We start from the raw sequence: 25,852 nt of genomic DNA on the forward strand, positions 1-25,852 counted from the left end.
GGAAACCCCGGTCAAGGTCAGCTAATGTATAGTCTTAGATTTTGCACATATTTCACTTTAAGTCTTTTGGGTCTTTCTACAACTTATTTTCTGTTATCTAATGTTTTAAAAAAAGACTTGTAGATTATTCTCTGTGAGATAATACCACAGCAGAAACTGGACACAAAATGACAAAAAACAACCACAGAGGCCAAATCTTACTGTATCAAAACAGTCACAAGACATTTAAACAGAGAGAAATTTTCAATCTCACACTTTGAGTACAAAATGTTTCACTGACATTTTCTGTTTTATGACTCCAATATTAATACACTTCAAAGAAAAGAAAGAAAAATATAAACAGTTTCTCGATTCATCCAAAGAGAAGTCTAATATATATCAGTTAATTTACATCTTTCCCCCTATGAAAACAGTTCAGTTCCCATGATGAAGAAGTATTATTTACATCTTGACCATAATGTCTCGGCCACAGAGCCAGTGTGACCCGGCAGACATATTTTAAAGCTCGCAGTGCTGAAAACACTGCCAAAGTCCAGCAATATTTACACACCACAGGGACAAGAGACAACTGAGCTCCAAGAAAAAAAAGTCACATTAATCAACAACAACAACAACAAAAAAGTTCAGCTTTTTAAATACAGCCGTAAAGTCATGTTTGTGGCAACGAGATATTTTATGCAGACCAGACAAAACACCAAAAGCTTTCACAGAGCGAGTGCTGCAAAGATGCAAGTTATTCTCTTGATTTGATTCTTTCAGATTAAAAGCAGCTTATTGTTAAAAGGACGACAAAAAAATCTCTCTCTCTGCTTTTAATCCGTCCAGTGAAAGCAGGTTTTATATGCAAAATGGTAACATGTGCGCCTTCTTAAAGTAGTTTTGCAAAAGAAATATTTACAACAGCTGAAAAGGCGCTAAGCTGTAGGTTTGTAGGCCGCTGACTATAACCTTTGACCTCACTCTGCAGCATTGAACAGTTAAGATCTGGCGTCCTCTGGAACACATCCTGGGCATGGAAATGTAAAATGAAAGATTTGCATACATTTTTAGAACATTTACACCCAATGTTTGCCTGAAATTATATTTTATGCAGGTGGAAACACGTTTTACTTTCAAGCAAAACTATCAGGTGAAGCTTTTTGTTTTTGTTATCTCCTCTTGGTTCTCCTGAAACATGGGTACAGAGAATCTATATAAAACTGATTATGTATGTTATTTACTGTCAACAAATCCCATAAAAAGCACCATCATCTGGGGAAGCAGGCTGCACTCAGACATTACTCCTCTGTGTCACAATAATTAGGCTACAATAATTAAACATACCAGCATTGCACTGACTAGCATGCGCCATAATTAGCGCCCGTTTGGAGAGAGTGCAACACGGGTTATTTTTTTATGGCTACAGTTTACGAACGTCCCCTAAAGGCGTCACAGCCATGAAGTTACTGAGAACAGCTACAAGGATACACTCGCTGAAGGTGTGTGTGTGTGTGTGTGTGTGAGTGTGAGTGTGGCAGGTTGGAGCTCCTCCTCCAAACACAGAAGTCATCTGTGACTGGAAACCATAGAAAATAGAGCTATCTTTGTGAGAAGCATTTTAAGACCAACAGTGTGATGAAGGATTTTTATTTTTTTGCACCGTTCACACTTTTTCTGAGTCCGAGTTTTAAAGGTATAGTTAGAATTAGGGCAAGGGTTTGGTACTTGACTGTGAAGGCTGGAGGTAAAAGGGCTTTGGATTAGATTTATGTTAGCCATGTATATGTGGCCCTCCTCTTTAGACACCGAGTGGAGCAGGCAGCAACTTTTAGCTAATATATGAGGCTTAAACATCCAAGCAACCTCAAACGTGACACTGCAAATTATCACAGAAAGCAGCTGTCAAGCTATGCGTAGATCGACATACAGAGATTTCTTCATTTTTTAGTAATTTAATTTCATACACTCGCTGCTGAGCCAGATCCTCAACAGACATCAGTCTGAGAACTACGTATTGCTGTTTGAGAAAAACCTGCTAATACTCAGGTGTTTTAGGAAGTTATTCCACCTTAAAGAAAACATACATGGCCAAATGTTGTGAGTTTGGAGCTCAGAATAACATAGATATATTGCAGAAATGATAATATAGAGAGAGCATGAAAATATGTAGACGTGCTGGTGAAAACAGCGCGTTTGAAGTACTTTGTTTAAGATAAAAAACCTCAGTGGGAAATAACCATTGAGTACTCTACCAGGACTATGACTGGCCAAAGTAGCATCTTACCAGATGACATAGCAACTCTGCACGAGGGTGTTTGGGGAGGTCGCTGCGATTTTCGCACATTGATGATTTTGGTTTTGGATTTTTTTGCATTTCTTGACAGAAGCAAAAACACATGTCAGTAAAAGAAGATTATCATTTCCATCAGCAGTGATTTATATAAGAAGCATGGCACTGTTCTGAGACACCTCCCTATTTCATGGTCACAGGACACAGCAGGTTTTAAGAACGAAGATGAGATGCTTAAGTCAGATACAGCATAAAAGGTGAAGCACAGTTATAGGTATGTTGCAAGTGGAGAGCTTAAATGAGAGAGTCAGTTGAATGGGTAAGGAAGGTATGAGCTGATCTGAGCTGGCCTTGAGATCAACTGAACTGATGAACTAAGTAATATACTGCAGTTTCCAAGACTACATCCCCTTTGTCAGAATTCTCCTTGATTTTAGACAGATTTGCATTTCACCTCAGAGTGCAGACTGTGGTGTGTAGCTCGTAAAATTTAAGTCCTAAATGTCAGATTAAGACTCCCACGGAGGCTTTTTTGTTTTGGGCTACGCAAAATAACATGTTAATATTTTAGTCTTGGAAACGGGCTGCAGAGACACACTCAGATGGACAGCTGGAGCTTGGTGAGGTTCCTCTGGTGCATATTGTGGTGTCGTACCAGCTCGTCGCTTCGGGCAAACTTCTTCTGACAGTTAGGCCACCGGCAGTTAAACGGCTTCTCACCTGAGAGAGAGGTGGGTGGAGGACGGTGAGGCAACGACAGGAGGGGGAGAATTAGCACCAGAGGGATTTAAAATCAGGGATTTCTTCGAATATTTTGCTGCTATATCTCTTCATGCATAGTAGCACCAGTCTATTAACATTCTTTTTATTTCATAGGAATTAAAATGAACATTTTCAGCTATAATATACATGTATATAAATATTAAATGGATGAAGAAGAAATGAAAAAATAAAAGTTTACGCACTTGTTTTACCTGTATGAGTCCGTGTGTGTGTCTTAAGGTGGTCAGACCGAGAGAACTTTCTCTGACACGTCTCGCATTGGAACGGTTTTACTCCTAAACACATGTACAGTAAGCATGCACACGCATTCAGCACGAGTTCACATAAACACATACGGAAAACACACATTCAACATCACACACACACACACACAGAGGGAGATAGAGAAATACAGTAGAGCAAAGGCTTGCAGAGAAGCCATTCCAAAGTTTGGCCAGCATTTAGCAACTTCATCTGAAGTGAGTTCAGTACAGTGCACCAATGAACACAAAACTTTAAAGACGGCACTGTCTTTAAAAATAAACAAAACAAAAACAAAGCTGTCATGCAAAAAGCAGAGGAGAGCGAGAAGAGAGAGGGAGAGAGCAAAAGGCCAGGAAGAAATAAAAAATGAAGTCAGACAGCCCGCGGGAGTAAAACCAGTCAAACCTGTGTGCCTCCTCTGGTGTCTTTTAAGCTGGTCAGAGCGCGAAAATCTGCGGCCACAGTCTGTGAACTCACACTGGTAGGGTTTCTCCCCTGGACAGAGACAAGAAAAAGAACACAGAGGATTAATTTAGACATCCTTTCAACTTATTTTATCACATACTCACAGCTGGTCACTCTTGCAGTGATGGAAAAAAGCAGGATCTGTACAGATGAAACCAACAGGCCAGTTTATCAGCCCGTCCAGAACATTGTGCAGCAGCTTTGAACCTGATTGTTGCAACGTGATCAGTCATGCAGGAACACCAACACTCATATTACCAAAGATCACTTATAAACATATTTTTCAAAAAAAAAAAATACAATCCAATTAAAACGCGTTGCTCAAAATATGATTTTGCATAGTCGCAGTCACTGTTCAGTCACACTGAATGAATGAGAGGTAGCAGCAAAAGATCCAGGCAGCTGCCTGACATGAAAGCAGAACAACAATATTTAACCACATAAGCAATTAAACAAACAAGCAAATAAACAACAAAAGAAACCAATAAAAGAGTCAATAACTTGATAAATAAAAAAATCAGGATCAGATGAAATTGAGGGAAAAGAATTAAGGAATAAATTTGCTGGTTCTGATCAAACTTTTGACCCGACTATATACAGCATATAAAGATCACCTTGGGCTCTGGGTATTTCCTGAAATCCAACAGACTAAATGAGTAAGTAAGAACACGATTAAAAAATGTATTAATGGGTAATTAACAAAATAATTATTTAAGCTATAAAATGTGTGTGCAAAGGTAACCACAACACAAAAACCAAAGCTTTTAAGATTTATATCAGGGTAAGTTGTGGACAACATTTTTTTAATACATTTTCAAACACACTTTGTAAAAATAAATAAATAAATAATAATAATGAATAGTATTGAAGAGATTAATGGTCTCATTATGGCTGTTTTATTGTTTATAATAACAAAAAAGCATATACTCAGAATAACACTGATTATTTTTAACTAGTGCTATTCTGAGAGTATGCACAGTGACATGTTCTAAAGTTTTAGGTAATTTAGAGATTATATGTAAAATCTGAAGGGCTCACATCTGTTAGTGCATGCACGTTTGGCTTTGTTTTTGACTTTTGAGTCATTGAAAATAAAATCACCACAGTGAAAGGTTCTTTTCTGTGCAACAGACCCAACTGAAAATCTCTTTCTCTATATTTCACCAAACAGGAAATATTTCCTGGCAAGAGGAGACACGGAAATCAGAGCCGATGGAAACTTCATTTGAAGAAGTTTGTCCTCCTGAAGCTCAAAAAACGTAAGTGAAGTAGAAAGCCTTTATTGAAGTTAACAGCACTGCTGGGAAATGTGTGCAGAACGCCGCTGCTGTCGGCAGTCATGTGATGAATGTGTCAGCAGAGCGTGCGTCTTCACCTGTGTGTTTGCGGCTGTGCATCTGCAGATGGGAGAGCTTGAAGTAGCGCTTGTTGCATCCTGGGTAGGCGCACATGAACGGGCGCTTCTCGCTGCTTTCTGACCGCACGATGGCTGGAGCGATGCTGGGCACCCGACGCACGTCCTGCACCCACCCACCCACACACACACACACACACACACACACACACACACACACACACACACACACACATACACACACACACACACACACACATATTTAAAGCTAAACTGCTCAATGCAGAATTAACAAAAACTCTCCCAGGACATCAATAGCCGAAGCAACAAAAAAAAATTGCCTGTTTTCTAAATTACATTTAGAAAACAGGCAATTAAATCTGTCCTGCATGTAAATGAGTGCATGAGATCTCCATGTTGGGGTTCATTATGATGAAATGGTCATATATTCATTAGATGGGAATTAGCAGTAAAATGACCCCAGGCTGAGTGCAGCCCAAAGGGAGCAGTTAGTCACGCTTTTTAGACCGACCCCCTAACAGTGCCCCCCACTGCATCGCTCACAGCCGGAGGAGAAAACAGGAAAACACACGTGACCAAAGGGACAAATTCAGTGTTTACATTTATTTACACTACCAGACGTCTTGGCGTTTCATTTCACCTGCTGGTTATTTAATCTACATTGACACGGTAGTACACGCTCTTCATGTTTCCTTTAGCCGTCCGTCTTCTGTTTCCACTTTACACCCCTCCACCTCATTCTTCCCTTTATCACTTTCTCTTTTCTCCCTCTTTCCCTCCACACTGCCTCCCATCTCTCCTCCTCCTCCCCTGTTTGCAGCATCTGCTCTTCATTTCCTCAGCGTTTAGCATAATGACCAGCGATTAAGAGGTCAGCCCTGTTCTAATTAGAACTGTTAACATTAGAGCTGTTAAGAGTCACCTACCGTGCCCATGTGAACATCGAGGCAACCATGAGCTGTAAACTGATCAGAATCCACAGTGTGTGACACACAATACAAACTCTTTGCACTGATAGTTTATTATGTGTTAATGTAGGGAGTCCTGATGCGTTTAATATTGGATAAATGCTTTAAAAAATATGTATATGGTTAAACATACAGCACTAAATACATTTGTTCGATGAAATCTGACAGCATTTTATGATTCTGCACTGAGATGATGAACATTTAGGATTAAGAATTACAGATCTGATTCTTCATTTTTATTTCGGGTTATAATTTAGTCTCACAACCCTGCATAGCGAGTTACACAGCTAGACAGTTTAAGCTGTCTGTGCAGTGGGTTTATTTACAGCAGTAGCCTCATTAACTTTGGTAAACGTTTTTGCTGTGGCTCAAAGGAATTACCTGCTTACATTGGGTAGATATTGTTAAATCTTCAGAGATGTAGAGGACATGGCTGATTAAAAGGTAAACTGTCAAGAAAAACTTTTATGCAATAGAAGAGCATGAAAAAAATACACAAATATCAGCATAAAAAAACTATTTTCTTCAAATATTGATAATTAAATATTATTATTCTAGGTGTCTTTCTACCATTTAAGTCATGTATATTACTTTAAAAAATGTGATCTAAAATGACATATCCGTTTAATTAATTTTGACCACACTGGGCCTCCATACGAAATAACCCAGATCTAAGAAGTAAGGTGTTTGCTGAAGGTCTGTTTAGCTGATTTAATGTGAGACCAACAACAACGACTTTGTGAGACTAAAGTGTTATAGTTAGCTGATCAGAGGCTTCAGTTTTTAACACTCTGTGTAATAATGACTGCAGGCCATGAGGTAATATTAATGAAGAGTGAAATTCCACGGCTGTCATCTGTATTTCCTTTGGCAGTGACTGGGAATTAGTGTAATCCCTGTAATAAAAATATGGAGCAAAGCATCATTTTGCTGCTCAATCTGTTATCTCACTTTTTAGCAGCTCTTAAATTATACTTTAAAAAGGAACAGGAGTGAGATATTGTTTATTCTTTTGTACCGAGCAAGATCTCAGAGAAGGAAAAGGAACAGAGTGAGTAATGAAGCAGGCCCCAGAAAGAAAGATCTCAAAAAGTCCTGTTGTGGACTAAGAGCAGGTCTGGAGAATCTCCTGCTCCCTGTCCTTTAGAGCAGCTGACAGACAATAATTAAAATCTAATGATTTATTAACATGCTGATCCCTGCATGGAAACTGCATCGTTACCCAGCGTAACCCTGAGTGTGTGTTTCTCCACTGCTAATGGATTTGTGGAAAAAGATTCCTCTTGACTTTTAAAGTCGCCTTATAAGAGCCCCTGAATGTGTGTGTGTGTGTGTGTGTGTGTGTGTGTGTGTGTGTGTGTGTGTGTGTGTGTGTGTGTGTGTGTGTGTACGCGCAGGTATTTGTGTGTATGGGTTTGTAAATCTGTGCTCTGCTGCATATCAGTCCTCTTCACGTAGCCTGTTCATTGCATCAGACTCTCCACCACTCATCTTCTTCATTCCACCCATTAGAAAAATACGCTCTGGCTCAATCGTCTGTTTTTGCTCTTCCGTTTATCAAAGTGACCTCAGGTGTTTTTCAGTATTGTCAAGCATGTGGCTACACTCTGATCTTAACACATGACCTCAGGGTGACCTCTTGACAAAGAGTTAGGCGCATGCAGGAGAAGCAGTAATGTGGGTTCCTACCTGTAATCCCCTGAAGACTCCATGTGTGTGTATGCGGTACTGCGTGCTGCAGCTGTATACCATCGGGGTGCTGGGGTCACTGTCATAACTGGCTGCGTGGCTGCAAACACAGATAGAGAAACAGACCGTTTTATTAGCTGCTGCTGTTGTGGTCTCTAAACCCACCAAGTACCAGACGTCTGTGAGACGTGATTTCTGAAGGTCTGTCATGGCCACACGTTTGATCTTAGATATTCGTCTGCATCACACCTCACCAGACAGTTTCCAAAATGCAAATGCAAGTATATTTGGTGTTTTATTGTTCTCTTTGGGAATAAACATGTCCATGTCATTTACATATGCTTATACATATAACCCTGTTTTCCTGGGGTTTCAGTGCATGGTGTGCTTATTAGCACAAGGATCCAGAAAATCAAAACTTACTGTTCTCAAACAGAGCGGCAGGACAGACAGCGGTTAGTTGCATCCCTGTTGCAAAGGAAGAAAGCTCTGGATTTGGATTTGCTGGTCAAATAAGGACCATGCAGAGGTGCTGGAGAGGAAGACCGTTCTTTTTAACCAAGTTTAGATGTAAAGAGTCTTTTTAAAGACCGGAGAAGACATCTGACATCTGATAAAGTCGTCTTCCAGTCAATTCAATCAGCTCCCATGTAGCTAAACTGGCTGGCATTGGTACAGTAAACATACTAGTATATGTGGTGTCCGGCATGGAAGCTGTTTTTTATACAATCGAGTTCATTTAGAAATGGCGTGAATGACTCAGACTGTGGCACAGAGTCAAGCGGTGTCGTTGTGTTAAATTAATGCCTATTTTGGACATTTCAAAATAAATGACAGCTTTATTTTTATTATTAATATAATACTAATATACCGTAAAAGCATAAGGAGCACTATTTCATTACTCCCGAAAAGTTGGCTCCAAAAATCAAGTGTCCACCGTGCTGCAGTATACCGTGCTACTAAATGACGGTAGAAGCTCAAAACCTCTTCAGAGTGAAGTCAGAGAGTCCAAGATGAATGTGAAGTGTACACACACCAGATTTTAAAAATGCAATAGCACGCAAATCTCTGTGCTGGCTGGTAACATTATTACCCTGTCACTGAGAGCCCATAATACAAAACACAGAGTCCACTGTACTGATGTCACCAGTGGTGATGTATGGTGCTGATTTCCTCGTTTGTGCACAGGCCTCTGCTTTTTGGGGAAAATATTTGGCCAAAAACACAAAGTTTTTGCCTCATACAAAATCAGCTGCACTACATGGAAGTGTCACATCTGAAATGATATAATCAAAGAATATACTTGCAACTAAACTTAACTTAGATGGCAAACACACTTCAGAAAAATGAGCGTATTAAATGCTAAACTATTTCTCTAAAGAGACTATTATTATTATATAAATTAAGATTAACCCATTAACACCTAGCATATCATATTAGATACAAATAGTTTTTGTGAGTTTTTCAGGCTTCTACATCATCAGTGTGTTTTTTCCCCACCAAAAAAATCTAATATATATAATATATTTCTAAGTAATAAATTGCAAAAGAAATGCCATATGTAGCAAATATGACACAAATTAAAACACATATGCAAATGAATATCTAGTTTGTTGTTTTAATTGTCAGAAGATTCAATAAACACTCGGTTTTTTTTAACAAAATTGAATTTTCTAGCAGTAATTTCATGGTTCAGGCTTTAAACGGTTAATATTTTACAGTTGATCAAGGAAAATAATCAAGCAGCTGCTACAGAAACTCTTCCAGTCACGTATTTCACATGACTTAAAGGGCAGAACAAAACCTGCTCTGTTTGACACAGCTGCCTCTCATATCTTCTTATCATAACACCCAGAGACACAGAAAGCTCTTGTCTATGAAATGTGTTATATTTCAGTCTGTCTAACCAAACGAGGAGGATGGGAGTTTGCATCCTGTGCCGCTGCAGTGGAAAACGCACACCGTACAGCCGAGCGCGTATAAGGTGCTCTTTGTCTGCCTCGATTATCCCAAAGACAGGAAGACAGTCACTGCAACTGACTTTACATTGCACTGCAAGCTCCTTTGCTGCTCCTTATTCATTCATCTTTATGTCTATGCGATTAGTAATAGTGGGTGATGTACTTTACATAATGAGAGACCCAAGTCAGTCAGTCCTCTGACAACCACCTCGCTGTGAGGCTGGACAGCTGTGGATGTGACCGCAGACGTTTGTGGCATTTTACATCACACAGACGTAAAACAGAAGGAGATGACATCTGACAATATAAAAGATATAACTGTGTAATGAAGAGTTGTTTGAAAATATGTAGTTCTGTTAAGAGTGTAAAACCAGAAAACACTACGAGGTCCTTCAAAAGGCAAAATAAGACAAGGCTGTCCATTAACTTCATCTTGTCATGGCAAATGTACTTACAAGCTATCCTTTGGTGTTCACCCTTGAAGCATCAGGCTAGGGTATCGGTATCATGTGTGTCAAAACCAGAATACCTTCCTAACTGCCACATGTACTTTTTCAGAGCCCAAATCTAAGTAGCAAGGTGAAGCAAAAACAAAATCCGCGAGTTAAAAATGGAGAACAGAATGCAAAACACAAATGTCCTGGTGGGACAGAAATCATGGATCACAAACCTGCAACTCATGTCATCCTGTCAAGCTCACGAGGCAGACTCTGTAGGGATGGTTACCTCTTGGCAGCAAGAATGTCTCAAATATAAGTTAAATAAAGGATGTCTCATCTTATATATCTGCAGCTAGAGCAACAAACCACGGATGCTAAAGACCTGTAATGTGTCTAATGAGGAGATGCAGGAGGAATCTGAGAAAACAGCGTTATATTTGCTCAAAATATCAAGGTTACAGCAAAAAGACTGAAAGCAGAGAGAAATAATACTGTAACAAATAAAAGGTATATAAAAAATAGTGTTGTTACCCTACAGTGTTTCTGCAGAAAAGAGTCAGAAATGAGCAGACTAGCAGTTTTTGGGCTAATGCAATCTCACCAACCGGTAGCTCCAGCTTCATTTTTTGCAGCACATATCTGTGCAAACTTTTCATGTCAGGAAAAAGAAAACAAATGCATTTCTTGAATAAAATACTCACATTTAAGGCAACTTTCAAACAGGTTATATAGTTATAGCAATAGCTGGTAAGAGCTACAACTTCAGGCACAACTTTGAAGTTTGATCTGTGATGAATTTCAGATTGATCACATTATGAACGATGAGTGACGACGTGCTTCCACATTTCCATACGGAGTTGTTAGTGAGTGTCAGAAACTCCTGCAAGGACTCTTGTTTATCATTTCTAATCACTTTGATCCAAAAAAGTGTTGCAAAGTCTAAAGAGGGTCAGCTATTCAAATTCTTCCTCCTTCATGGTTGTAGGTTGAGCAGACGTTAGTGCACACGCTCATCTGCAGAGCCATGAAGGAGATCTTCCAACACGTGCAACCACTGTGTCACTCTCGATCAGGTGTGATGTTTGAATCCAAAAAACTGAAAACACATCTATGACGGGAACTAATGATTTGCTATGATGTGCTAAAACAATAAAACTAATAATAACACCACACATCAGTGCTTTATGATACTGAGAGAGTGTAATGGCAAATAATCAGAGTTGCTGAACCACATTTGAAATACGTGGTCTCATATTTCTACAGAATGTCTCTGGCACTACTGCAGGTCTTCTCCAGCCTTCACTCTTTCACACTGAGCAAACAGCTGATGTGCACTTTATCGTTTTAGTGTTTAGTTTCCAAATCGAAATAATAGGAAGGGAGGAATCTGTACTTCCTGTCTCAGCTCAGCTCCCCTACACTTCCACTTCCTCAAATCCTGCTCCTCCCCTTCTTTCTGCTTTCCTTTCTCTTCCTCATCATCCTCATCACTCCTCAACCCTTCATTTCTCCTGCTGTCCATCACAGATGCCACAAAGTCAGAGACAGCCCTCTGAAACAGTAAAAATCACTCAGCTAGCATGAAGCCACAGGCAAAATGAAATATTTTCTATTTCAAAAGTTTATTTAAGTGAATAAAACCACATTAATACCGGCTTTAAAGAGCCTCGGCCCACCACACATACACACCCACACTGCTCTCACAAAACAGCAGTACCACACAGTACCACACCTTTATCCATATACAAATCTCTATTACACACACACACACACACATTCATCTGTTAACCAAGATGAATGCCTCTTGGCTCGGAGCAGAAAGCTATTTGTGAGTCGACACAGATGCTGACCAGCAGTAAGCTATGCAGGTCACAGTGACATACAGCACAGCGCATGCTTTTCGGTGCTTTTAAGATCGTCTGAACAATGCTGACACTTCAGTGATTATTTCTGCATGGTTTCTAATTGGTGTCTGGCAGACAGGAATATAAGAAGCCGTGGGAAAATGTGATAGATACTCGACCCAGGATGAGAACAAAGACAAGCGCTGGCGCCAAAACCCCACTGGTTTTACAACTTTGCAAAAATTATCAGCATGTAAAATTTAGGAGCAAACATTTGCTAATATAGACGTCTTTCACTATATCCGTACTTTGACATTAACAGTATTTCTGTTAATTATCTTTTTGGCTGGTAAACCGCACTGAAAACACTTCTAAGGCATTCTTAAGTTACACTGCTTTCAAAAACTTAATTTAAATCAATTGAATTTTATTTATATAACACCAAATCACAACAACAGTTGCTTCAAGGTCTTTGTACTGTAAGTTAAAGACCCTACAATAATAAATTGATCTATATTTATTGTTCCTACATCCTTTTAGGAATTAAAACCCATGTTTGACCTTTAAAGCTATGCTTGTGTTTTGTTTCAAGGTTCTGTAAGATTATTCTCATTTATCAAACACTCAGTGGCTGTAAAGTTTATCACAATGCACTAGCATGAGCGAGTCAAAAAACAGAGCAGTTGCAATAAAAAGTACCCATTACAGTATGCTGAGCATGGCTGTCAGTGAAGCAAACTAACAAATGGTGGAATGGCTTTAAACAGACATGTGCCTAAACATCTGTGTGTAACCACCTAAAACAGATCTAACCTCTAAACAACAATCAGCCAACAATCATCTTCTCTAAATATGCATCCATTCTCTTCTGCTTATCAGGGGGGGGGGGGGGGGGGGGGGGGCTACCATAGGGTAACATCTGTATTAATGTCAAGGCAACAATGCTTTTGAATATTTTGATCTGCAACACAGACAACCCCCACTGAAAAAGAGCACCAGTCTGAAGTACAGTGATCAGATCAATGGTTGCTGAGTTAGGCAAAGAACAGACGGCGATCAATTGACTGTGATATGAGATATGAGATGATCAATGTTGCTCACCGGCTTTAATGCTGTGGCTGATCAGTGGTTTAAATGAATGTTCTTACCTGCTCAGTAGTAGATGCACTTCCATTTGGAACAATACTTCTAGTACTATAAGTTATAGTATAGCAAAAAGTAACTATTCCTGCTATTTATATTAGTAATAACAAAGGCAAAGTCCTGACAGAAGCAGGTCTTGCCATTCTGCTGTCATACTGATAAAACCTCCGGGCACTGGGACCTGACAGCAGCATGAACAGAATCACCAGTTAAATTTGAAAACTGCTTAAAAATTTGATAGCAAATCCTATTTAATGGCACATCTCGCTTTTATAATGTCTCTGGTAACAGGAAGAATAGATGTAGCATTTGAATTAAGTAAGGCTGGTGTATGTTGTAGGAACTTATGCTATTTAAACAAACGTCCTACAAAACTGGCGTCCTTCTAAATCACAGAGAAAGTGGTTGCTGCGTTGTTTACATGCTAAGATAAAACAAATGAGCACATGAGTTTGAACCCAGTGTCTTGCCGTCCATGCAGCAGTACCTCAAACCTTAAAAACCAAATTGAAGCGTGTGTTTTACCGGCTTGTTCAAACTCTACATCACAGCGACGCAGCAGGTGGGAAAGACTAAAGATGTTCTTTCAGCGCTGAAAACTGCCGCTGCTGTTCCAAAAATAATGAGTCTGCTCACTCTCTTCGACCTAATCTTCCCTTCACATGACCCACTGTCCTATTCAGCCCAAACCTGACAGACTCCTGCTGCTTAAAGAGAGCGATGGATGAGTTCCTACCTCTTTATGGTGGATGCCAGTGTATTGACAGGGTTCCATGCCACACACTCCAACTGAGAGGTCATTTGATATAAATTTTCACCGCTGTGGAGGAAAGACAAAATGTAGAAGAAAAGCTCATGAGCTGTGCAGTGGACTGTCAAGCACCAGGACACGGTTGGGTGTATGTGTGTGTGTATTCACTCGCTTTTGTCGTCCGCTGTAGAAGCACGCTAATGAAAAATGCCAACACACACAAACACCCACACAGTCACAGGTGGAGCTGAGATTAAAAAATGTTCCTCGGACACCAAGAGAGCCAAATTATCTCATTACGGCCATCTTTCATTAAACACGGCAGACTCGAGAATCATTATTCAGAGCTGCCATGCGTTTAAATACCTCACGTGCACACACACACACACACACACACACACACACACACACAATGGATTTATAGCTCTCACCCCTAACACCACAGTCCCTCTATTACACCACCTGCAGGCACATAGCAGTGTGGATGGGGTAGATGTGGTGCCTGGTACCCTGCTCGTTACACAGCTATTATTTTACAGTACAACAGGCGCACACGGCCAGCTGGGCCAAATGGTATATCTGCTGAAATACTGCTGGGATGGAGGTTCAGAGCAAGATTTAAAGCAGCTATCCATGACATTTTCAAATAAATATGTCTGCTTTTCTTCTCTCACTGGATCCATTGCTGACCATCTATTTTATGACCATTATCGGTCCCCTCCCCCTTTTTTTTGTTGTTGCCGTAACACCCAGCGTGTGTTACAGCAGGTGTTTCCTGGAAAAACCCTCCACTTCACAGTTAACCTACAAAAGAATTTATCTTTTCTTCAGAATAAACAAACAGAGAATTTATCTCAAGAAGTGCCACAGAGGATCAAAAACAGCACAATTACCAAATATCTATAATTTTGATAATAACTATGTAGGCAGGCTTTTTGGATAGGGATGTACAAATCCAACTTTTTCCCACTTCCGACACAATACAGACACTTTGGCTGATTTGTCTAGGCTAAAATAATAAACTGAAGTGACTGGGAATCTAGGTTTTATGTTGAAAAGTAGAAAACAAATGCATCCAAGAAGATAAAATGATCTGAAGGGGTAAATTAATAAAGGTGATCGCAGTTTGAACAACATAGAACTGAACTGTTGAAATGTTGCCTCCATCTCAGTGAAGTGGATGTCAGTGGAACTCAGCATGAAGCACTCAACAAAACATCCACTCATGCTGTCTTCGCAACAATGGCAGTAACCATATCCAACTTCTTAATAGCAATGAACTGGTCTGCATTGGTGCATCATATCTTTATTCTCTTCCCCCTCCTGCCCCCCCCCCCCCCCCCCCTCTTTCTTAAATAGATAACTATCATATCTGATATCATATCTCACAGTACAATAATATTGAATGGGTGCATTGTTGTATTTTGTCATGTTTCTCAGGTCTTTGTCTGAATTTCTACGAACATTATTGCTAAGGATTGTCTTATTGCATTGGAGTCACACTGGGTTAAATATGTACACTTGGGTTTTAAGGGGTATTTATTATTTTCTTCTTTTTTTGGGTTGTATGGAAGCCCCAAACGCAATTTCATTGTTCTTGACAATGACAATAAAATAAATACTATACTACTTTTCAATGCATATCAAGCCTCTTTAACCATCATAACTAACAGTCAAACCTGGACAGTCATAAAAACCTAACAGTAACTTTAAAAGCATCCATTCATCCCACTAATAATCATATCGGCTTATAATAATAATGGATTGGATTTATATAGCGCTTTTCAAGGCACCCAAAGCGCTTTACAATACCACTATTCATTCACTCTCACATTCATACACTGGTGGAGGCAAGCTACAGTTGTAGCCACAGCTGCCCTGGGGCAGACTGACAGAAGCGAGGCTGCCATATCGCGCCATCGGCCCCTCTGGCCAACACCAGTAGGCAGTAGGGTAAAGTGTCTTGCCCAAGGACACAACGACCAGGACAGAGAGCCCAGGGATCGAACCGGCGACCTTCCAGTTACAGATATGCTTCCCAACCCCCTGAGCCACGGTCGCCCCTTATCAGTGCAACAAATCTGCCTAATGAGACATTGTATTGCAAAAAGCTATACAGATACAAATTGCCATAAACATTTAAGTAACGAGTGCAAAAAGAGCTTGTATTTCAAAGGTGTCAGAAGGAGGGGATTTCCAGACATATTTGAAAATGGTTCAGACAAACTGTGAATCGTGCTTCGGTGAGATGAAAAAACAAAATCTGCCTGAGCAAACCGAATAACTGAATATGCAAAGAGTGGCCCACTGCCACCCCCTCCACATGCACCGACTCCATGTGAGAAGTCAAATGACTCCTGAGGACACAAAAGTTTGGAATTCTGTGCAAATTGCCAAATTTCCTGTGTGTCCAAGAAGAGCCTGAGCATTTGTTTGCAGCTCAAAGATTACAGCAACTGTTCAGAACATGGTGTGCGATTTCATACACCTTGTACTCTTTTTTACTTTGATAAAAACCAGAGTGCCCCCCTGTCTGTATGCATTAATAAGGCCCGTGTTTTTATTTCATGTTGTTCCAGCAGCCTGCAGAGTAAATACAGGCCTGTTGGTACCAGGCTGTGAGATTAGACCACTGACTCATATGAGCCTTCCCAGCTATGAGAGCGCGTTCGAGTGGATATCAGTTATGTTTATGATTAAGACTTCCTCACAGGGAGATTCTGAGGACAGCCTATGACCATACGTCTCTCTCTCACACAACTTTCCCTGCTGTGATATTCACAGAGAATTTATTACGTTGGTCCATCGATGGGGAACACTGAAGCAATGGCATGTGAAGAATGTTATATTTAGAAATCAGAACAAGAAAAACTTTAGCGAGCACACAGCCAGGAGACATACCTACTAAAAATGGTTCATGTATTAACCTCAGAGGAAGCTTATTGCCGCTAGTTTTTAAATGCATCTGTAAAAGAGCTGCACAGGTAGCTCTGTGTGGTGAAGGCTTGTGGAATATTTACATTAACATCCATTTTTTTGTTTTGTTTTTCTGTACTAATCCGACTTACAATAATTGCAGTAAATTATCAGGTACAAAATGGGCACAATGGCTACATTTTTAAAAAACTAGGCAATATTTTTATTTCTGGAATGTGGGTGGAGTGAGGGAGTAAAGGATGGGATTAAAGGTTAAGTTTGGGTGTGGCTGAAGGTGAAATACTTGTTGGTGGAGGAGCAGACTCACTATATGTACATGCAGAAAATTGCACACTTGGTATGTAAAAACATACCAAATAGAGTATTGATATTGGACAGAAAATTTCTAATCTTAGAATTCAGATATTTTCAGTCCCATTGCCACAGCTGTATAAAATCAAACACCTGGCCTCGCAGTCAGCCAAACAACTGTGAATGAATGGGTCGTTCTAAAGAGCTCACTGAATTCAAGTGTGGTACTGAAATAGGAAGTGAGCGTAGCAGCAAGTCAGTTTATGAAGTTTCTTCCCCCTAAATATTATAAGTATTACTGCAAAGTGAAGCGTTTAGCACCCACGGGAACAGCAGTCAACGTTACAGGGTGCGGTCACTGAGCGCTGAGGTGCTCAAACCTCCTCTGGCATTGACATCAGTACAAACACTGCGCACCAGGAGCTTCATGGCAGCAGCCACAGCAAAGTGTAGGTGGCCCAGTGTTTTTATCCATATAGTTGAAGACAAGGTCTCTAAACTCAGAATGTGCTCATGCTTTGTCACGACATGTTGGCAGCACGTTTCTCATTTTCCATCTTCACCACTATAACCAAGATAATCATGGAAGAGCTTGGTTTTTCCCCCAGCTGTTAAGTTTCTTATTTTCTGTCTTTGCTTGGAACATAAGAGCAAGTTTCAACCAATATTCACTTAGACTCGACTGAGTCAGGAGAAGCTACAGAACATTATTACTGACACCCATAAATAACGGGGGGAAAAAGCTTTTTTTCTCTTGGTACTTTTGTCAAATTGATTATGGGTGTGACCACAGTCACCATGGCTATCACAAATACAAAACTTCCAAGTCAAACTACAGTGTGCTGAGACCTGTCAGGGTCCCACAAGGAACTACTGGGTAAAAAAGTCACTGCACCAGTCATGTTTTAGACGTCACACTGGACAGCTCATCTAATCGAAAGTGAAAAGCGAGTCTTGCGCACTGTTGCTAAAAAGTCCTTTCATTAAATGCTGCAAAGCCCACTAGGAAAGCAATGAAAGAAGGTAAACTGGCCATCAACCATCGGTGGAGTTTCATGACAAGAAAACAGGCTTATAGCTTCGGTTCGTCTCAGCGGCTTGTTGAGTGGAAATATTTCTAGTGTTCCAGTCATTCATCTACTGCAGCAAATCACTGCTTTTGGAAAATGGCTTAATGTGATTTAACCTTATGTGAAGCAGTCTGCTGTCAGTGAAGACATTTCCTTTATTTTCTTCATTTTCGTTTTTATTGGATGGAAACAAAGAGTTTTAACTTAAATGTAAGCGCTGTATCAACACGAGCTGATTCATATCGTAAAGATTAATGTAGATCACTCTGCAAGGCATTATAAAAGCACAAAGCCCTGCGCTGTTTCAATCAAAAACTCCCGCTAATGTTGCAAAATGATGTCAGAACAGTCGCAAGTTTAGAACCAGAGGATCTTACGAAAGACTCAGTGTGGAAGAAGCTCAGCCTTTTCGCGTCTTGCCACAATGTAACTGCACTTTATGACGAATTCTGCTTGGACGTCATCTGTCCTTCAGAGGAAACACCAGAGTGTCTCACAGCAATTAAAACCCCAGAAAGGTAGACAGTAAATCACTGACAATTATCCTCACAGAATAAGCATAAAGGACTTTCTTTATTTTAAACAATCAGTAAATCAGCCCATGCTTTCCTTCTGAACGTCCTAACACCGTTACTTACGGACTAATCTACACACAAAGTCACGACGATACATACACTGAGGATTTTCACATCACTTGAGGAATACTTAAATACTCTAATGGGTGCACAAAAACTGAAACAACCAAGAAGCTGCTAAAGGAAGCAGAACAAAAGCAAAGAAGGAAACTGCAATGGCAGGCAGACCTGTCCTGAAGGTGAACATCCTGTTAAGAACTGCATCCTGCTACCTTTCACTGAATTTAGTGCAACACAAAAACAATCAACAATGGTTTCTGAAGTATTTCCAGATTTAATTGCTGCTGATAGTTTGGTGTAAAAATAGATTTGATGATTTTGGTGGGTGCGCACTGCAGTGCATGAGGCATGTGAGTGTTACCTGTTGTAAGGATTCCTCAGAAGCAGAGCCTGGCTGCTCGTACAGCTATCTGAAGGTGTGTGACACCCATAGACAGGAGGAGGTACAGGATACTGCTGCTCACCTATAATGCCCACACAGATACACAATACAGTATATAATGTGGGTAGTTATACATTAAAAAAAATATGGCTTTTGCAACAACAAAAAAGACATAATGTGAAGGTTAAATTCCTCAGCAGTGTTTCTTTTGTGGTCTCTCTTTTCCCCCAGATTTCTTCAAATGTTAAGATCTTTCTCTCTCTGTCAACGGCTCCCTTGACATTTCTGAAAAATCCCTCTCTCTACTCTAATTCCCGGCGTAATCTTTGCTGTAAAAATCATTGAAAATTTACAGCTACGGGTCCACAAAACACCCCTATTTAAATATTTACAAATACCATACAGAGGGGAGGGATTAAAGACAGAAGTGGGTGGATGAAAGGGGTTTGTCAGTCAGGATGTGGCTGATTTATACCTCCGACATGCAAGGTCAGGGCCGAGGGACCAGAATAGGGGACAAGACACTCCCTAGGTGAGGGCCTTTGGGCTGCCATACACACAGCTGTGCACTCACACAGAATTAAAACGCACTGAAACGTCTATTTTTGTTCCAACTGGCAGAGACTCTGATGCATTGTTGTTTTGAGAAAGATGGAAAAATAATGCATTTTTGGATCTGCACAAATGTTATCTGAGCAGTTGTCCTACAAAGGCAAAAGACCTGCAGCAACTATGTAACTATGTGCTTTGGTATAAGCTTGCAACAAAACTATTTGTAAAAATTATAATTGTGATTAATAAAAAAAAAAAACAGAAAGTGTAACAACTATGAGTCATTTAAATTTTCCCTTGCAATTCCCTGCAAATGGAGATATATATATGTGTATATATATATAAGTCTGTTTATTTCAGAAGACTAAAAGACACCAAAACAAACAAAAAACTTTTTTACCATATGGGGGTGGGGGGGGGGGGGGGGGGTTTAGAAAACCTAAAAGGTTTTTAAATATTTTCACTATAAATAGTTAGAATAAAATTAACTTACTTAAGCAAAACAAAAAAATTTGATTAATGAATCTCAGGAAGAAAACTCCTGTTTACATGCTGAGACATTTATCAGGAGAGACTGAATTCACAGGGCGCGTCGGCACGCCGAAAGCCACACTCGCACATACCCATCGTGTTCTGCTGAGTTAAAGCGTCTTCATGTTTGAAGGAGTGGTTGGAGAACTGCGAGCTGTGGTGTGTAGGAGTGTGACCATAATTACCGGCTCCATCGAATGCAACTGCGCTGTAACCTGCAACACAGAAAGAAAAATAAATACATAAAAACAGGCGGAAATCCATAACAGTGAAACACGATGACATGAAACTAAATACAACAGCATAGCTGCATTTGTGAATCTGGTAATAAAGGTAAAGTAACCAAAGAGCCGCATGCAGAACAAACGACTTATAATAAACTCATAAGATTATCACAACAAGGCCTTCATGATTAAAAACAAGAATTTTCTATATTAAAAAAAATTCCTTTTTCTTGTTTTTGCGATGAAGAAATAAGATTAATAAAAAAATCCTCATAAATGACCATTTCAGCATATATCCTGCTACAAGCAAAATGAATATAGACTAAAAAATGCCACCAAAAGGTGAGTGCATCACTGAACGAAACAGTGATCATACATGATGCTCATTTTCATGAACATCAACGCTGATACTTTTATTATTGACAGTCTTGCAGCACAGATCACTAAAAGAGGAAAAGATCAAGGTAACATTTATGATGAAGACCATCAAAGTCAGCCAAAGTCATGAAATGTGAAGCACCGGGCAGAGATGTTCACGCATCAGTGTAAGGCGAGAGAAAAGTTTGCTTTGCACACATACGTTAAAAAGCAGTACAGACTCATTGCAATCATCCTACTTTGAGATTTTGAGATTCAGTAATATAATTATGTCAATTATTATTTATTCATTTTTTCCACTTTTTAGGACGTTGCAGGCCAGACTATGATCTAGAGGACCAGCTCGGGCACTTGGGTTGTATTTATGTATTTTCTCTGCTTTAAAAGATGAAAATAAATCACTCAAGTTATGATAAAACCAGTGAAAAAAGGAGGTGAAGAAGATTTTCTGGGTTTTTCTTTGTTTCTACACATAAAACATGAGACATGTTAAATGTTACACCTTAAGCTTCCCTTACTCGTTTTTTTTTTATAAAGTTACAGAAAATTTGAATTAGCCTCATTTATGACTTTATTCTCCATTCGATTAATCTTATTTTCACCACTGGCATAATATGCACACAGTTAAACTGCGAGTTCAGTTTGAATAAATTTAGTTTTATAAAAAAAAAAACCCCAAAGAAACACTCAAACACACCGACTTCTGTTGAGAGAGATCCGTGCCCGACAACCCAGACTAGACCTGACTCATGACTTAGACTGGCCTAAAGGGCACGACACACTGCCATAAATCACCCATGCACGCACGCACACACACATTATCTCTCACATGCACGCCTCATTAATTAAAATACAGCACTTTCACCGACTTTACCCTGTAAATCGGTGCTTGAGAGGAGAGGCGGAGGGGGACGAGAAAAAAACTCATTAAACATCTCCATTTGTCTTCTTCCCTGTCTGAGTTTTCTCTCTCTGCATATGTTTGAGCGTGTGTGTGTTCATCCATGTATTGGGACATTTTTGTTGCCTCCTTGAAGTCTAGCACTGAGGTGAGAAGAGATGAGGTCAGCTGGAAAACTCTGGAAATACCCCATATTGTCTTCTTCTTTTTTAATACTCAGAGTTGTAAATAAATCTTCAAATGGATGATTGTGGAAATCAGCTTTACATATTAGGTGATCGTCAGTATGTATTTATGTGTTATCTAAAGGTTAAATATATGGCAATAAGTACAGTAAAAGTTGTGCTGTAAAGTTGAAGTGTTTTGGTAAAATTTATTTTACTTTTTGTTTGTTTTGTTGTTCAAATCACACAAAAATGTCAGAACATGACAGAAAAACAGAAAAGCGGTGTGTGTGAGTGTGTGTGTGATGGTCCCTGTGTGACCCCACTGTGCTATCACGCTCTACTGTGTGACCCGAGTCCTGCTGTTGGTTTGTTTGTCTGTGCTCATCCAGCCACAGCGGGGAGCAGATAAAAACAGGTTAGAGGTCGGCTTGGCGCTTTGATTGCTGTGTTATTCCTAAACGATCTGCTTGATAAGCACGTTATTACTAATTAATCAGTTGGGTAATCACTAACAGATGAATTTTTCTGCCTGAAATGAACATTTACAAAAACAAGAGTTTAGGGTGTGATACTCAGAAGGTATGAATCCCACTGTTGACTTTGGACACGCTTCAGCTCATGGTTAATTACTGAACTCTAGTCTGGTTAAAATGACGGATTTTACTGGTTAAATGAGATGATGCACAAAGCGTGGTTCAGGTGAATATAATTCACAGAAAAATTCACAGAAAAAAATGAAACTTTATATAATTTACATGCGAACGTGAAAATAATAATGGAAAAATGTTTAAAGATGTTAACAGAAAAGTGTTTTTGTTCTCCGAATAAAACACAAATTGAAATTAAATCTAAACAACCAGGACTAAACTGAGATGTGAAAAACCCTCGACTCCAATGGCAAAAATTACGAATTCGAACTAACTCAGTGGCGTATTTAATTATAAGTGGATCATGCTGATGCACGTTGCTGCAGTCATGCATTTATTACACATTAAGCAGATGTTTAAAGAATTATAAATTACAATTGCCAAATCTTTGACATTTATTAGACCAAAATACTGTTGTGCTTGACAATCAGATTTTGTAAATGAATTAAAACATTTCAGACAAAATTTTATTTACCTTAAAAAGTATGAAACGGTAATTTTATATAAAATTTCATATGAAGCACTGCACCTGGAATTATGATATTTTCAGAGCTATATTATGAGTAACACATGACATGTTATTTTATATAAAAAGTAAACCTTCCAAAAATTAATTTATAAGGGCGTCAGACACAAAAGAAAAGAATGATCATAATTACTGTAACCCTATTTAAAAAATTCAGTGACTGCGATTAAAAGCAAGATCAGATCCAAAGAAGTTCATGGATGTGATCTTTTAATGGGCCGTTTGCACAGGACACACATCTGTGGCTTAAACATTCATGCCTACAGCTCGAATGCTTTTAACGCCACCTTTTCAGAAACAAACAGGAGTCTTGTGTAAGAGTACTAGCTGGATCGCCTTTCTACAACTTGTGTGTGCTTTTAAGAAGATGTCAATGTTTGTAACGTGCTTGGTCGTATCAGGCCGAGCCAAGATTTCGAGCCAGAGAAGGAACACGTCAGCTGATTTAAACCACATGAAATCATTTTTGGTGATGTACTAATGACTGACAGATTTGTCAGAGAACTTCAGATGCATATACAGGGGGTAAAATTTGTAAAAGAAAATGTGCTAAGTTATAGAAAAGTGACCTTCACCTTCTGAAGCACCTTCTGCAGAAAGTAGAAAAGATTTATGTTGAATTGAATGATAAAAAAAAAAATGATACCAAGACTTCAAGCTGCATCTGTCAAAAGTTCTTGTGAAAGAATTGACAGTTAAATTGGTGATGTTCTAACACCCAGACTCACACCCTACCTGTCTGGTTGCGGGCCGCCTGCTGCGTGTCCATGCAGTTGGTCAGGTATGGCGGATTGCTGAACATCCTGCTGGGGGGCTGGTGGTGGTGCGGGGCGGCCACGGGTGGCGGTTGGCTCGGGGCCGGCGGAGGAGGTGGTGCCCCGAACGCCGCACCGTACCTGCAGGCCCCAGTCCCTGTGAACTGGCCCGAGAAGTGGACGGTAAAAGCACTGAGGCAATGGGGATCTGCATCGTGGTGGTGGGGGTCACCAGCGGCCCCCCAGCTGGGCTCCTGTTTGATGAAGGAGTGCGCCCCCAGGGAAGAGTGGGGAGCAGCCAGAGAGGTGTAAGGGGAGGGGGCAGTGTGGAAGTCCAGGACAGGAGCCCACTGAGGGGCCGTGCTGACGGGAAGGGCCGGGCAGCCAGGGCTGGGGCCCGCCGGGACCGGGGGCAGCAGGGAGTTTAGGTCGCGTACATCTGAACCCATCGCGGTCCAGGGGAGAGAACTGGGATAAAGGAAGGCTATTTTTAAATTCGATCCGTCTCCCTGTGTCCACCTTCTTAATCCTTGGGAGTCTTTCAGTCACTTTAAGGAGTACGTCTTCTTTTTCTCAGCTCTTCTCTGAATCAGTCGTCTACGACACCACACACAGGCGCTCTGGAAACTCATCAAGTCTGACAGAAGTACAGAAGTTCATGGCGACACAGCACAGTCTCTGCAGCCAAGTTTCTCAGCAAAAGAAGAAGAAAAAAGAAGAAAAAAAAACAGACAGATTGATCAGTGGTGATCTTCAGTTTTCGTCCACAACAGCAGAAAGCAAGTTTTGGCTCGGAGAGATGGGGTCCATTCAAGAAGGAGCTCAGAGCTTTCTCTGTGAATGGAGAAAGAGGAGTGAGGAGGAGTGAGGAGGAGTAGCCCTCTTTTCCCTCCACTCTCTGAGCTTGTGCATGTGTCTGTGTGTGTGTGTGTGTGTGTGAGGAGGGTGGAGGGGGTGGAGTCAGGAGGTGATGAGGGAAAGCACCCTCTGACTTCATTCATCTACTGAACAGTCACTCTGATGCAAACAAATAAAGCCAAACTTTGACCTCAGTCACACAAAAATAAAATTTTAACCACGTGCTTTTCCTGTATTTAAAAAATCTGGGAACAAAAATCTTCAACAAGCATAATTTTCTAACTATTTGTTGAAAGACAATAGCCCAAACTATAAGTCTATTTTATTGCTGACAGGCCGATACAGTAGCTATTTTGAATGCATTTAATCAAGCAGCATTAAAATGGATTTTATTCTGAAGACGACTTAAATATTTCGTAAAGAATAAACTCACCTGTGACAAAGGAGGCCCGGCCCGGAGTCCGCTTTAAATAGAAACGAATCAACCTTCCTCCTCCAGACTGAAAATAAATGCAGCATTTTACACGGATTAAAATTATTAGACAATATTAAATTATTATAACATCTGATTTATCTAATTTTTTTTGCTGTGTTTAAGTACAAACCGGGGCGGGGTTACGGTCTAATTTAAACGGTTGTGCACGAACGCCCCGCGCGCCAATAAATCATGTCTGACTGCAGCTTTTAAGGCCCGCTGCTGTATTTATCTGCGTTTCCCTATTTTATTTACTCTGTTTTCTTAATTGTATTCGTTGAAAAGCTGTCGACATATTAAAATCACACGAACACTAAAATAATAAGAACTGTGACGCCTCAGGTTTTCAGCCGAAAGGCCAGAAAAAGGGAAATCATCACTGAGAAATGAATAAATACATAATTAAATGAACGGAGACGCGCGTGTCAGTGGTTTAAAATTTAATGTTTCGTCCATACAACGAAAACACATTTTAACGGCTCACCTTACTGCTAACATTCATCACTTTCCTGCTTGGGAATAATGCGATAAGAGTTCCCAAAGTGTGCGTGAAAAGTCCATTTATCTTCAACTCTCCACGTTTGCGCGTGCT

The 25,852-nt window shown here is 40.1% G+C and overlaps 1 protein-coding gene across 6 annotated transcripts; it reads right to left on the minus strand.

Moving 5' to 3' along the window:
• Positions 1-184: 184 nt before the first annotated feature.
• On the minus strand, positions 185-25,249 carry wt1a (WT1 transcription factor a). 6 transcript variants are annotated; one of them, XM_085464719.1, is made up of 9 exons: positions 23,908-25,245; positions 20,422-20,544; positions 19,226-19,328; positions 13,917-14,000; positions 7,793-7,892; positions 5,136-5,280; positions 3,701-3,790; positions 3,244-3,327; positions 185-2,989 (listed from the first exon to the last, which is right to left on the minus strand). In XM_085464719.1, the coding sequence occupies exons 1-9, from the start codon at positions 24,374-24,376 to the stop codon at positions 2,868-2,870; spliced, it is 1,320 nt and encodes a 439-aa protein (XP_085320845.1). In that variant the 5' UTR covers positions 24,377-25,245; the 3' UTR covers positions 185-2,867. The 6 variants fall into 6 exon arrangements, with proteins under 6 accessions (XP_085320845.1, XP_085320844.1, XP_085320847.1 ...); XM_085464718.1 differs by having other exon boundaries at positions 3,235-3,327; positions 23,908-25,244; XM_085464721.1 differs by lacking the exon at positions 13,917-14,000 and having other exon boundaries at positions 23,908-25,243.
• Positions 25,250-25,852: the final 603 nt, after the last annotated feature.

This window comes from Copadichromis virginalis, linkage group LG7 (assembly GCF_057382275.1).
Source record: "Copadichromis virginalis isolate Kocher_CV1m ecotype Utaka linkage group LG7, C_Virginalis_male_GT1.1, whole genome shotgun sequence".
Taxonomy (NCBI): domain Eukaryota; kingdom Metazoa; phylum Chordata; class Actinopteri; order Cichliformes; family Cichlidae; genus Copadichromis; species Copadichromis virginalis.

Excerpts from the sequence above, each read along its gene's own strand:
- wt1a (XM_085464716.1), bottom strand. The coding sequence starts at position 24,376 with ATGGGTTCAGATGTACGCGACCTAAACTCCCTGCTGCCCCCGGTCCCG. Across the intron at positions 5,281-7,792 it reads GAGTCTTCAGGGGATTACAG|GACGTGCGTCGGGTGCCCAG; the intron begins GTAGGAACCCAC and ends GGGTGGGTGCAG. Across the intron at positions 3,791-5,135 it reads GCACAGCCGCAAACACACAG|GGGAGAAACCCTACCAGTGT; the intron begins GTGAAGACGCAC and ends GTCTCTGTCCAG.